Source organism: Eleutherodactylus coqui, chromosome 11, assembly GCF_035609145.1.
Source record: "Eleutherodactylus coqui strain aEleCoq1 chromosome 11, aEleCoq1.hap1, whole genome shotgun sequence".
Lineage (NCBI taxonomy): Eukaryota > Metazoa > Chordata > Amphibia > Anura > Eleutherodactylidae > Eleutherodactylus > Eleutherodactylus coqui.
This window is the reverse complement of record NC_089847.1, coordinates 12152710-12166508: the sequence shown is the minus strand read 5'-3', so window position 1 is coordinate 12166508 and position 13799 is coordinate 12152710. Positions and strand designations below refer to the sequence as shown.

The window sequence follows — 13799 nt, the reverse complement described above, 5'->3', positions numbered from 1 at the left end:
TTGTGAAGCTTCATGAATCCTCATCTTCCTGCTTCTGCCTCCTCTCCTCTGATGTTCCAAGCACCGCTATCAATACCCCTGCAACACAATTACTTAGTTCTACTACTGTATTTACATTATGAGCTTGGCACTGGTGCTGTATCTATGTACTGAGGTTGGTTTGTGCAGTATTTATTTTATGAGCTTGGTTCTGGTACTGTATTTATGTACTGAGGTTGGTTCTGGAATGATATCTCTGTACTTTGGTTAGTTTGTGCTATTTATGTACTGAACTTGATTCTAGTGCCGTTCTTATGTTATGAGCTTGTTTCTGTGACAGTATTTATGTACTGGGCTTGGTTCTGATGCTTTATTTACTTTATGAGCTTGATTCTGATGCTGTATTAATGTTATAAATGTGATATACTGTATTTATACACTGAGCATGGTTCTAGTGATGCATTTATGTTATGGGATTAGTTCCAGTGCTGTATTCATGTTCAGAGATTGGTTTTGTGCTGTACTTATGTACTGAGCTTGGTTCTGGTACTGTATTTCTTATGACTTTGGTTTTAGTGCTTTATTTATTCATTAAGCTATTCTACTGTTATTAAATAAACTACCTATCAGTGCAATATATATTGTTTTTTATTAGGATGGTAAGGGTTCAAAAAAAATCTGCACAGGGTGCCAACTAGCATCATGGGGTGTAATTATAATATTAGCTATGGGGCCACATCTGCTTAATGTAATAGCCCCTGTGTCCGCCTCTCCAAAATACCCCACACTCAAGCATGAAGTCATTTTAGGATGGAGCAGCTACATGTAGGCCCCCCATCTACTGTGCACAATGCGGATTGGCTCAATGGTTGGTTTGTAACTTCAGGTAACGTAAAGCTTCTGGGCCTCTGTGCAAAATCTATAACAGGGCCGATCCCCTTTCACGTGTCACTGATATTACAGTGTTTTCTAATGTGTCTGAGGCGCTTTAAGATGCCATAAGTCATCAGGGCCCAAGTGTGACTGCTTGCTCTGCTCCCTCTATAGTAATACTGCTACTTGGTCCTATAGCTGGTAGTAAACACATCCATAATACCCAAGCATGTTTGGCGTACGGTTTACAGGGAGGCATTATCTATTTGCATGTACAGTCATTGCCCCATGAACGGTATACACATGAATGCATTCCACACCTGCAGCATTTTTTTTTTGGTAGAGGATGCGGGCAGCACATGCAGCGAAACAATGACCCCTTGCAGCAGCACAACAGGTGCAGGTTTTAACACAGCTTTCAAAATTGCTACCTACTCTTTAAAAAAAAAACATGTTGTTAAATACGGACTCCACCTCTACCTGCGCATCTAGGTCTTTTCAATAGAACAAAGATATTTTTCGTGTCCTGTTGGTAAGAAAAGGACACAAAACATGATGAATTTAAACATTATGCCTTCCATACAATACAGACAACCTGTAATCAAGCAACACTAACAATCTGCAGCACTGCACCCCAATTTCTGTCCTGAAGCAGAACGCTTGGTCACTACAGCCTTCTTCACTTGGACCTCAGCCATATAGCAAAGTAGGTGGCTACGACTATTGGGGGTCTACAAGACCTATCAAGAACACAACAGGTTGACTATATTTGGCTCCGAATGCTCTGTATACCCTTCAGTTCTTCATCTTCTTTCCCATCGCCCCCCGCCTTCCTCCCAATCTATGGGACCCTCTTCCAAACAGCTTCACATGAGGGTCAGACAGTGGAAACTTCGAGCAGTACGCCCCCTCCCTGTCAGAGAGCCACTGCCTGGATTTTCCCAGTCCACAGCTGTTGGGGAGGCTAAGAAGATCCATCGCCGCTTGATCTGCAGTGCATTCCTGTTCTAGGAGGATGCAAAGGAAAATCTAAGGAGAAGGAATCGCATGCAAGAAGCTGGCACAAGCCCCTCATCCCTGCAATGCCTGCAAGGGGATGATGTGAAATCCACATAGGAACAGGTTAATTTGTGCTCCCTGGTAAAGCTAGCATACAGCAAGCCTGTTCCATCTGACTGCATTGGCTGGGGAGTGGGGGAAGCTGGATTCGGCACTGACTGCTAACTTTGCAGAAAGGAGAGAAGCCAAAGATTGGAAGACACCTTCTTCCTGAAATAGTGCATAGAAGGCAGGCTTGCCAGCTGATGATACCTGGAATGATGCTATCCCCAGCAGCTCCTGTCATCATCCCCTGCAGTTCTTGGATTTTCTCTGAATCAGACACCAATGCTACTGTGCATGATCTTCAGACTGCATGGCAGAGCTGAGAGGTGAGCAATCTATTTTGTCTGCTGCTGATGATGATCATTCACTTGTAGGGTGCTACTTCTCCGCCACCCCTTATAATCCTGGGGTGCGGAGATCCGGCTGGGGAGGAAGGTTCCTTTAATCCTGGAAGAATGAAGTCATTGCATTAAAATATGACAAGCAGGACTTCATTTTCGGCTGCTCTTGGGGGCAAGGACTTCATTATTGTCTGTAGGAACGGTGCAGGTAGCTTGGACGGTATTAGGGGAAGGGGGGATATAAGTTTATTGGAACCTATGGGCGATATAGGAAGGGGGTCTGTGATCTCCGATGTGCGTGTCCTTCACCGTTCCGCCATGCACTGTGTTATGCAGCTCCTTCATAAATCAGGGTAGTGTATTTTTTTGGGGAGGTGTGAAGATTTTTTTGCAATAGCCATTCGGCGCTGTGTAATAAGCCGTATTAACCCATGGAAGGTGGGGTAGTAGATTGTCAACCAGTGTTGAAAGAAGGACGGTGGGGGGGTAATTATTTTAATTTGCATGTTAATCCTTAAAAGCGTGATACCCTTTAGAGATGAGACACAGTTGTCTTCAGTTCTCCAGGCTGACAGGAAGCTGCTGATGGGTTTTTGTTCCCAATTACAAAGCCATCCGTTGGGTTGACTGAGCCTCAATAAAGGATTTTAATGCCCCTATTGTTGTGACAAGTGCGCCCCCTTACATTGATTCAGAACAGAAGCCCCCCCATAGTCTTTCTTCCTCCTTCCTGTAAACAAAACAGTCTCTATTATATTTCCACCCTATAGGGGGTTGTCCTATAGTCTTCAGCCCTAGAGGTGGATGATGAGCACTATATGGCGGTGAAAGCTCTTCCAGTCTTGGAGGGGTTAAACAGATGTGCTCTATCACATCCCTCCCCTTCTGGTTTTAGTGAAGTGAGGACCAAGGCACATGAAGTGACAACGAGTATTTTTTGGCTAAAGTGGATGCTGCTTTCAAGTCCCTCTGTTATTTGATGTTGGTGAAGGACCCTTGCAGAATTTTTTATTGGTGGTGGTGGGGGGGGCTCTTGGTTTGCCCATTGTTGCCTATCCTGGTTTTCCCAGATGAAGGGATGATGGGGATCCTCTGTTTTCCTTACCTGTTGTTGATGTCTTGAGGTGTAGTCTTTTTTGTTGATGTGGATTTTGGAGTGTAAACAAAAAAAAAATCTCCGAACCCTTTTTTGGTTCTCCTTTACAGATCTGTCCAGGGAGGAGAAAGGATTAGACGGGTGATCTGGAGGATCCAAAAAGCCTATCCTGGTTATCTCTCTTGATCGTAGGAGCAAAAAAATATATATATATATATACCTATCAAATCCAGTCAGAAAGCAAACGACAAGGAATCAACAATCACTACTCCACTGCTCGGGAGTACGATGAAGACTTCTCGTTGAGTCCGTTCTGTAACACCGAGCTTTAATATTGGCATGGGTTTTGGAAGGATCTGGTGTCCACTGGATCGCAGTTGATCCATCCAAGGGTCTCCATGTGGATTTTATAAATTGGGATCCCAGTTTCGGAGGAAGTATCATCGAGAACTTTCCACCTACGTATTCTGCACCTTTTTTGGCCATGGGATTGGAAATTCCCTAATTCTCAGTTGTGTATTGTGTTTCCCGGCTTCTTCTATCCTAACACTGACATGTATGAGATGGAAAAGCAAGGATTGTTCAGTGCTCTTTGTTACCTGATGCTCAATTCCCCTCTGCTGTTTACTGTCCATGGTGAGTACCTGCTGCTGCATTCTTGCAGGCACCTAACCAGGGCTCCCCCTTGCATTGTTTATTGCTTCCTGTGCCCGCATCCTCCACCATTTATAAGGGGTATCCAGTCATTACAAGTGCACCCTAAAACTGCATTTGAATTACAAATGAGACTTTTCCAAGTGGAGACATCTATACGTATATGAGATAGGGGGGCATAAATGTGTTAACGGTCATCATGCAGGTGATCTGATGGGGATATATGGATGGGTATTATGTGCAAAACAAGTCTCTAATGTAGTGTATGTCTTTGATTGGGTGTATTGGAGACATATTGGTCGGTGGGGAAGGGGTCAAGCCTGCATAAAGGGGCGGTTAAAGTAGTCGTAGATTGCTTTCCATGGAGAAGCGGCCGAGGGATGCTGAGGAATATTGTATTAGGTTACTTCTTAATCCACTGGAGTCTCATTTAACAGACTGCTGTAGACCCCTTGAGTAAAGCCAGATGAGATTAGAGCAGAACAGTCTGATCTTGTCTATTAATCTCCGCTGTTAACCAACCCCCCTGTAAATTCTATCTTCTGCTCTCAGCCACATTCACTGAAGTCCCCAAAGATGTGACTATAAGGGAGGGAGATGATATAGAGATGCCTTGTGCTTTTCGAGCCAGCGGTTCTTCATCCTTCTCTTTGGAAATCCAGTGGTGGTACCTTAAAGAGGCGACCAGGGAAACGGCACTGGAATTAGCTATCACTGCTCCCGGGAGCAGGAACAAGGTAACGACTACTCAGCTCTGCTACATACGTACAGTGAGAACATTACACATACATGATTGACAAGACCCCACCAGTTTGTCCACAGCCAATAGGAGCAATGGGCATTGAGTCATTTGCAAACAGATGGGTTATAGAGTAGCTAGCCATCATATCCCCAAGAGGGGGCCCCCAAGTCATCCCTACTGCACCCCCCACCCCACACACAATAGCCTTGGTGGTAGACTGTAGCTGTACAACTCCTCCGGTCAGCCTCCCAGCCTTGCAATTAGTTATGTAAATGGAGGTAAATAGATATTGACAGGCAGAATTATGGAGCTAAATGTATGCAAGAAAAAGCAGCCGCAGGAACAGAATGCACGGAGCTCCGGCTGCCAAGAAGCATCGCACAGGATGAGCCGCTCGAAAGGAAGGATTCTCTGTTTTGGAGATAGGAGTCAATTGACCCCTTTTTAATGTGGGGGCAGTGCTGGTACTGCAGTCTGTTACAGTTAGAGAATTTGGCCCTGGATCTGAGGAGGATCTGATGTGCAAGTCCAGAGGAGAGGGGGCCGGGGGGATTATTAATAAAATGGTATTGTAAGCCCATCCTGGAGAAGTATCAGGACAATATCCCAGGGAGAGGGGACACATAGAGGTGACACAGACTGTAGAAGAGAGACATGCAGAACTCCACACAGAGATCACCGCTAGTGATGGACAAGCATTCAGGTTCAACTCTGCAAATAATCACAAATCTCCCCCTCCCCCACATGTCCCCCACCACCACACACACTGACTCCCTGGACCCTCTCCCTCCTCTCCTCTCTCTCCCTCCTCTCGCCCTCTCTCTTCTCTATTCTCCCTCTGTTCTTTCTCCTCCTTCTCTTTCTCTCCCTTACACTCTTTCATTTCCCTATTCCTCCTCTCACTCCCTCTTCTCTCTCATCTCTCACATCCCCCTCTTCCTTTCTCTCTACCCCTCTCCCCTTTTCCTCCTCTTCCCTCGCTCTATCTTTCCTCTCACTTTTTCCTCTATCTCCTCTTCTTCCCCCTCTCTCTCTATTATTTCCCCATCTCTCCTTTGCTCTTTTATTCACTCTCCATCTCTCCCCCCTCCTCTTCTCTCCTCTCTCTCCTTCCTCTCTCTTTTTCCCCCCTTCTGTTCTTTCGCCTTCCTTTCCTCTCCTTCACTTTCTTGCTTACACTTTCATTTCCCTCTCTCTTCTTCCTCCCACTCTCCCCCTTCTATCCTCTCTTCCTTTCTCTCTTCCTTTTTCTTTCTCTCTACTCCTCTCCTCTTTTCCTCCTCTTCCCTCTCTCTATCGCTTCCTCTCCCTCTTTCCTTTATATCTTCTTCACCCCTCTCTCTATTCTCTCCTCTGTCTCTCACTTTCCTCCTCTTCCTTCTTTCTATCTCTTCCTCTTGTCTTTTTTCACCTAACCATCTGCCTCTCTGTGATCCCCGTCTCTCCAGACAGAGTATTGTGTAGTTACTTCTTATTCTTCCTCTGACTTGTATGCATTTCTTCTCCTTCTCTTATATCATCCCACTTTGCATTCCCTTTTACTCACTCTCCTGCATATACTGTGCGTACTATTACATCCACAATAGATCTATCTATCTATCTATCTATCTATCTATCTATCTATCTATCTATCTATCTATCTATCTATCTACTATCTATCTATCTATTATCCATCTCATATCTATCTATCTATCTATCTCATATCTATCTATCTATTATCCATCTCATATCTACCTATCTCCTATCTATCTATCTATCTATCTCCTATCTATCTCATATCTATCTATTTATCTATCTCTCTCATATCTATCTATCTATCTATCTCTTATCTATCTATCTATCTCCTATCTATCTATCTCATATCTATCTATCTATCTCATATCTATCTATCTTATACCTATCTCATATCTATCTCCTATCTAACTCTTATCTATCTATCTATCTTTCTATCTATCTCTTATCTATCTATCTATCTATCTCTTATCTATCTGTCTATCTATCTATCTATCTATCTATCTATCTATCTCTTATCTATCTATCTATCTATCTATCTATCTCATATCTATCTATCTATCTATCTATCTAATATCTATCTATCTCATATCTATCTATCTATCTATCTATCTATCTATATATCATCTATCTATCTATCTCATATCTATTTATCTATCTATCTATCGATCTCATATCTATTTATCTATCTCATATCTATCTATCTATCTATCTATCTCACATCTATTTATCTATCTATCTCTCTCATATCTATCTATCTCATATCTATCTATTTATCTATCTATCTCTCTCATATCTATCTATCTCATATCTATCCCATATCTATCTATTTATCTATCTATCTCTCTCATATCTATCTATCTATCTATCTATCTATCTCATGTCTATCTATCTATCTCATATCTATCTATCTATCTCATATCTATCTATCTCCTATCTATCTATCTATCTATCTATCTATCTATCTATCTATCTATCTATCTATCTATCTATCTCATATCTATCTATCTATCTCATGTCTAGCTATCTATCTATCTCATATCTATCTATCTATCTCATATCTATCTATCTCCTATCTATCTATCTATCTATCTATCTATCTATCTCATATCTATCTATCCATCCATCTATCCATCCATCCATCCAATATTTGGGTTCCTCACATATCATCTGCTGTGATTCTATATTTTCCGCCCCTCTTCTGGCTGGATCCTGTCCTGTATTATCTTACCTCGTCCTCCATAGATCATGATGTTAGAGGTGAAGTCGCGGCACCTGTACTTCCATTGTACGTTTATGCACAATATTTACATTGTTGACTCGGCGCCGCTGCCTTAAATGCTTCTCTGTTGTGTGGGAGGACAGCTCTGAGAATGCAGCAGAGATCTGCCATTTATCCCAGCTACTAGTATGTGTAAACACCATTGAGGCCGCGGCGCACCGGGGAGGCAGCGCCGGGCTCCGGCTTACAATATGCTGATTACTATTATGACAAGGCGGTCACTTCATACCCATACAGTGGAAGGGGGGGCTTCTGGGTAATGAGCCTTGTGCACACTATAACTTAAACTGCATCCTGGATTAGGTCACAGGTTGTGCTTTTTGCATGCATCGCGCCATTTGTCGCAGGCTGCCTTCACACCGGCCATTTTGGTGCAACTTTTTGTTGCAGTTTTTGATTTCAATATCCGCAGTGGATCCTAAAATTTAGTAAATTACACAGAAAATATTATATTTCCATCTTTTTCCAAATTCGCTCAGCTTTAGAAACAAGAATAAAATGGCGCATATAAAGGCTCCCTTAAAGTATAACGTTAGAATGGCGCAGTCTGCGCCCGCTAACTAAAAAAAAACAGGCATAAACCATTAAACAGCTACCTGCTCCGTATGTTTTTAACATTATCTTCTATGGAGGGCAGAAATACGTCAAGTATAAAAATGGCGCACAACGTAACACGAACGGGCACTCACTTGTATCTGTCTTATTTTTCAGGTTATTGCGAATAAGGACGGAACGAAAATCAGCGTAAGTTGTGTTTATCTTTTTAGTCAAAATGAGCAAAATCAAGAGGCGCGCCCGCAGACTACAAGAGAGATAGCGGCGGGGCCAAGGTTTCGCTATAGTGAAAGCGAACAGATCCGTGGATTGTAATGGCAGACAAACGCAAGTGCAAATCGCTAATTGGAAAAACGTGAACGAGTTGATCGCCTTTCCTTCTCTTGGATGATTGGTCTTGGTTGGCCAGCCCATTAGGTTGTGTTTGCGCATAGTACGGATGTAGCAGAGTTGAATTTGTTGTAGCTGTAGGTTGAGCTAGTGGGGCATGTCTGCTTGGTGCTAGAGGGTGCCAATAAGCCACTCTGCTATGGCCGGGGTATTTAAAGGGGTTGTCCAGTTATAAGTTATTGATGGCCTATTCTTAGGATATTAGATCAGCGAGGGTCCACCACCACCTGGGATTCCCACTGATCAGCTGTTCACTGGGCCTTCGTACTCATGCACTGAGCTGATTTATGCAGAAAACGGACAGCTCCGTTCTCACTGCAGTGGCCAGAGATGGTATTACTGAAGTAAATGAGAACTTGGCCCGCAATACCAAGCCTGGCCACTGTAGTGAGAACGGAGCTGTCTGCTTTCTGCAGAAACCAGCTGAGTGTATGAGCACAAAGGCCCAGCTTACAGCTGATTGGCGGGGGACCCACGCCGATCTACTATTGATGGCCTATCCTATAGTTAAGAATGGCCAACCATGTTTAATACAGGATTTGGAGAAGCAAACCAGTACCAGAAGAGGGTCAGGGCCTGCCCACCAGCCGGTCACCCACAAGGGGTGAATGTCACCTTTGACCTTCAGGGGGCACATTTTATTAACCAGTGCCTTGATTGCACATTGCGGCTTTTCTCATTGTGCAGGTTCAGTAGAGCATAAGAGCAGCCATTATACCCCTATATATGGGAAGAAGAGCGACGGGCAGCAAGAAAGTCTGAAAAATGGAAAATGGGGGGCATTCAGCTCTGGAGATGGCAGAACCGGGCGCAGAGGGCATTTCTGGCTCACTAAATAAAGACTGGTGCTGGTGAGCGTTGGGTGCATAACTGGCACCAAGTATCTGCGCTGCTATAGACGGGCACAAGACTGGCTCACGGTTTTCAGTTAACGATATTCTTCGTCATCACGATATGCTGGCGTTTTTTTCAATATTTGGAGGAAGAAAATGGCGCAGTTTTTGGATAAATATGGCGCATAATTTATACACTGTGCCAATATGGCGCATAGAGCATCCGTTGTATGACGCCATTGCCTCTTTCTTGGGGGCAGCAGAATGAGCGGGCATAATATTGGTGCATCGGACTCAGTTTGTGGTTAGCGCCAATACGCCAGAGACGTTGGCACGCAAAAGACAAAGGAAGGTCGTTCTGCCCATTTTTTGCACGACAGTCATATAGGTCTCCGGTTCTCTATTTAGACTGTTCTCAATGACATCATCCCAAAAACTAGTGGGGGTCATCTTCTATTGATAGCATAGCGTAAGGTTGCATTAACATGGGCGATTTCCACATGCGCTTACGCTGCATTGCGCACAGAAATCCACGTGAAAAGATGCCAAGATGGAAAAATCGCAGCAGGTCCTATTTTTTGGGTGATATCCCCATTACTTTCTATGGGTGCAAAGAAAAAAAAAAAACATCGCACTCGCATGCAGACGTGATTTTCATGCAAGTGCAATGCAATTTTTTGGTTTCCTGTTGAAATAACATGCAATTTAATGCGCGTGAAAATGGCGTGTGCGGAGGTGCGATGTGCGTTTGCAAGCATGATATCAATCTGAATTCCTCGTACCAATATCGCGCTCGCCCACATAAATCCGGCTGGGGCACAATAGGTGGTACACAGAAGGCGGTACACAGACACCATTTTTGGCGCACAGAGCTGGCGTCATGGGATGATACAATGTTGCGACCGCCTTTAAAAAAAAGTACGGGTATAACCAATTTTTGAGCCCAAGAAAGTGATTCACCAATTATAAGACCAAGACCCGTCGGCGCTGTGATGGCGTTCTGTCCAGGGAGAAGCGCTGACATTAATAAGCGCGGCGGACGAGAGGTGGATTATTTCATCGCGGCCTGAAATGCCAATGATAACTTTTTTTTCTCGTTCTTTGACTTGGGATCAATAGTAAGTGAGTCGAGCTTAAGTCAGGGATATTGGAGGAGGAAATCTATTGGCGGCGCGGCGGTAATAAAGGCCGCTGACAAGTCCTTTGTATTTGGATGGCTTAAGTCACAACAGGTGAAAATTGGGAAGACTGGAAATGACGGAGATTGAAAAACTAGATGAAGTAGAAATCATCATCCGGCACAATGGAGGCCTTTATCCCCCGCCGGAGTGATCTTCGCCACGCTTCAGTGGTGCTCATCATATAGAAGAGGTCTTACCTCTCCCCATTCTGGCCAAGCACTTGGTACGTTCCTTCCAAAATTAGCGCAGAAATGTCCCTATGTCCGGAGTTGTCTGGTCCTGCATCTATACACCCTGGCCAAGGCAGAGCGGCTTGTTGGCACCTCCAGATGGGCACACAGAATGTAGAAGAGTGATCGGGCTATATTGTCCTGTGTGTGTAATAACAAGGGGGAGGAGCCAGTCTGATCGCATAAACCGCTGTCGGGAAGTGAGTGCAGCACTGCTGTTTGATGCATCTGAAAGGCTTTGTTCTTACTGCTTAGTGTCTGGGGGGCGGCCAGTCTAACTTAGGGGCCTGGTCACAATTGTGACCACTGCGACCCCTATTATTATGCCACTGGTGAATAGTATCAGATGATGCAAACCTGTATATACTATTCACAGTCGAGGAATGGCTACTCCAATCTAGATGATCATCTATGAGTTAAACAGCTGGGACTGCAGGCTGATATGTTTTATCTGCACTGATACTTTGGAACAAACTATCAGAACAGATTTCTGCTGTGATGGAAGATTATCCAGACTTGATACAATTGTAACAAACCCTCAGATGTGTGAGGTACGGGGTAAGGGCAGTTTTCTGCATATAAGTGAGAATGTTCCCATTCGCTGGCAGCAAGTGGACTTACGATAGAATACGGCTCTTAGACCTGAGGCTCTGAGGACTGAAATACTTACCAAGCGACAAGGTATCCGGGATGATATATCATGTGACTCTGTCTGCAGTAACATTAACAATGATGCTTCTTTCAATATTAATTACATTACAAAGCCCCCAACTAATCTCCTCGTCCATATAATCACCCCCCGCCCTCTTAGTGTTTACTCTGATAGCTATGAGATAGATATGAAATAGATATGAGATAGATAGATAGATATGAGATAGATAGATATGAGATAGATATGAGATAGACAGAGAGATAGATAGATAGATAGATAGATAGATAGATAGATATGAGATAGATAGATAGATATGAGATAGATAGATAGATATGAGATAGATAGATAGATAGATATGAGATAGATAGATATGAGATAGATAGATAGATAGATAGATAGATAGGAGATAGATAGATAGATAGATATGGGATAGATAGATAGATATGAGATAGATAGATAGATAGATAGATAGATAGATATGAGATAGATAGATATGAGATAGATAGATAGATAGATATGAGATAGATAGATATGAGATAGATAGATAGATAGATAGATAGATAGATAGATAGATATGAGATAGATAGATAGATAGATAGATAGATAGATATGAGATAGATATGAGATAGATAGATAGGAGATAGATAGATATGAAATAGATATGAGATAGATAGATAGATATGAGATAGATAGATATGAGATAGATATGAGATAGATAGATAGATAGATAGATAGATAGATATGAGATAGATAGATAGATATGAGATAGATAGATAGATATGAGATAGATAGATAGATAGATATGAGATAGATAGATATGAGATAGATAGATATGAGATAGATAGATAGATAGATAGATAGGAGATAGATAGATAGATATGAGATAGATAGATAGATAGATATGAGATAGATAGATAGATAGATAGATAGATATGAGATAGATAGATAGATAGATATGAGATAGATAGATAGATAGATAGATAGATAGATATGAGATAGATAGATAGATAGATAGATAGGATAGATAGATGTGAGATAGATAGATGGATAGATAGATAGATAGATAGATAGATAGATAGATAGATAGATAGATAGATAGATATGAGATAGATAGATATGAGATAGATAGATAGATAGATATGAGATAGATAGATAGATGGATAGATAGATAGATATGAGATAGATAGATGGATAGATAGATAGATATGAGATAGATAGATGTGAGATAGATAGATAGATATGAGATAGATAGATGGATAGATAGATAGATATGAGATAGATAGATAGATAGATATGAGATAGATAGATGGATGGATAGATAGATAGATAGGAGATAGATAGATAGATAGATAGATAGATAGGAGATAGATAGATAGATAGATAGATAGGAGATAGATAGATAGATATTAGATAGATAGATAGATAGGAGATAGATAGATAGATAGATAGATAGATAGATAGATAGATAGATAGATAGATAGATAGATATGAGATAGATAGATAGATAGATAGATAGATAGATAGATAGATATGAGATAGATAGATAGATAGATAGATAGATAGATAGATAGATAGATAGATAGATAGATAGATAGGAGATAGATAGATAGATATGAGATAGATAGATAGATAGATAGATAGATAGGAGATAGATAGATAGATAGATAGATGATAGATAGATAGATAGATAGATAGATAGATAGATAGATATGAGATAGATAGATATGAGATAGATAGATATGATAGATATGGCAAATCTTAACTGTTGCACCCAGTGGTGAAATGAGGTGATGATGTGGGGAAATCTGACACCTACAGATCTCTCCTTGTTCCTGTGTAGATGGTGGCACTGAGTATAGTGCACCCAAGCACACCGCCAGCACTTCTGCCCCCTCAGTGCCAAACCATTAGACGGACTGCAGGGAACCCCGGCAGCTTTCAGTAGAAAAGGCTAAATCATTGTATTATAAAAAGTCCTACAACTTCCTAATATACTTTGTGATTCCATTCATAATTTTTAAGATCGCTGCTTGCTGTCAGTGAATGCGAATCTAATTGTTTATATCCATAAACCCATACAAACCAAATATATCACAACGGAGGGGTTGCTCCAATTGTACAAATATACTTCGCATTATTGCACACTTTTCAAGATCACTGCTTCCTGTCACTGAGACTGTAAACCCATCTTATCCCGACTCACAAAGAGCTACTATAGTTACATAAGGCAAAGCTGATGGCAAGCCGCACCTGCATCGGTAGGACATGATCAGACCAGGTTTGCCCCTTGTGTATAAACAATGATTCCCTTCACTGACAGCAAGCCGAGATCTTGAAATTGGTTGAGGAATTGAGACACAAAAATAATAGCATAT

At 42.0% G+C, this 13799-nt stretch overlaps 1 protein-coding gene across 3 annotated transcripts in view; it reads left to right on the top strand.

Moving 5' to 3' along the window:
* The first annotated feature begins 1838 nt into the window (after positions 1-1838).
* The window catches only part of VSTM2B (V-set and transmembrane domain containing 2B), a 71913-nt gene continuing 59952 nt past the window's right edge, over positions 1839-13799 (top strand). Inside the window, exons 1-4 of one of the 3 annotated variants that reach the window (XM_066584193.1) lie at positions 1839-2282; positions 3504-4029; positions 4600-4784; positions 8295-8327. In XM_066584193.1, the coding sequence (XP_066440290.1) occupies positions 3948-4029; positions 4600-4784; positions 8295-8327 (300 nt within the window). In that variant the 5' untranslated portion in view covers positions 1839-2282; positions 3504-3947. Of the gene's footprint in view, positions 2283-3276; positions 4030-4599; positions 4785-8294; positions 8328-13799 lie in introns of those variants that run through there. The other 2 variants (XM_066584195.1, XM_066584194.1) reach the window with 2 other exon arrangements.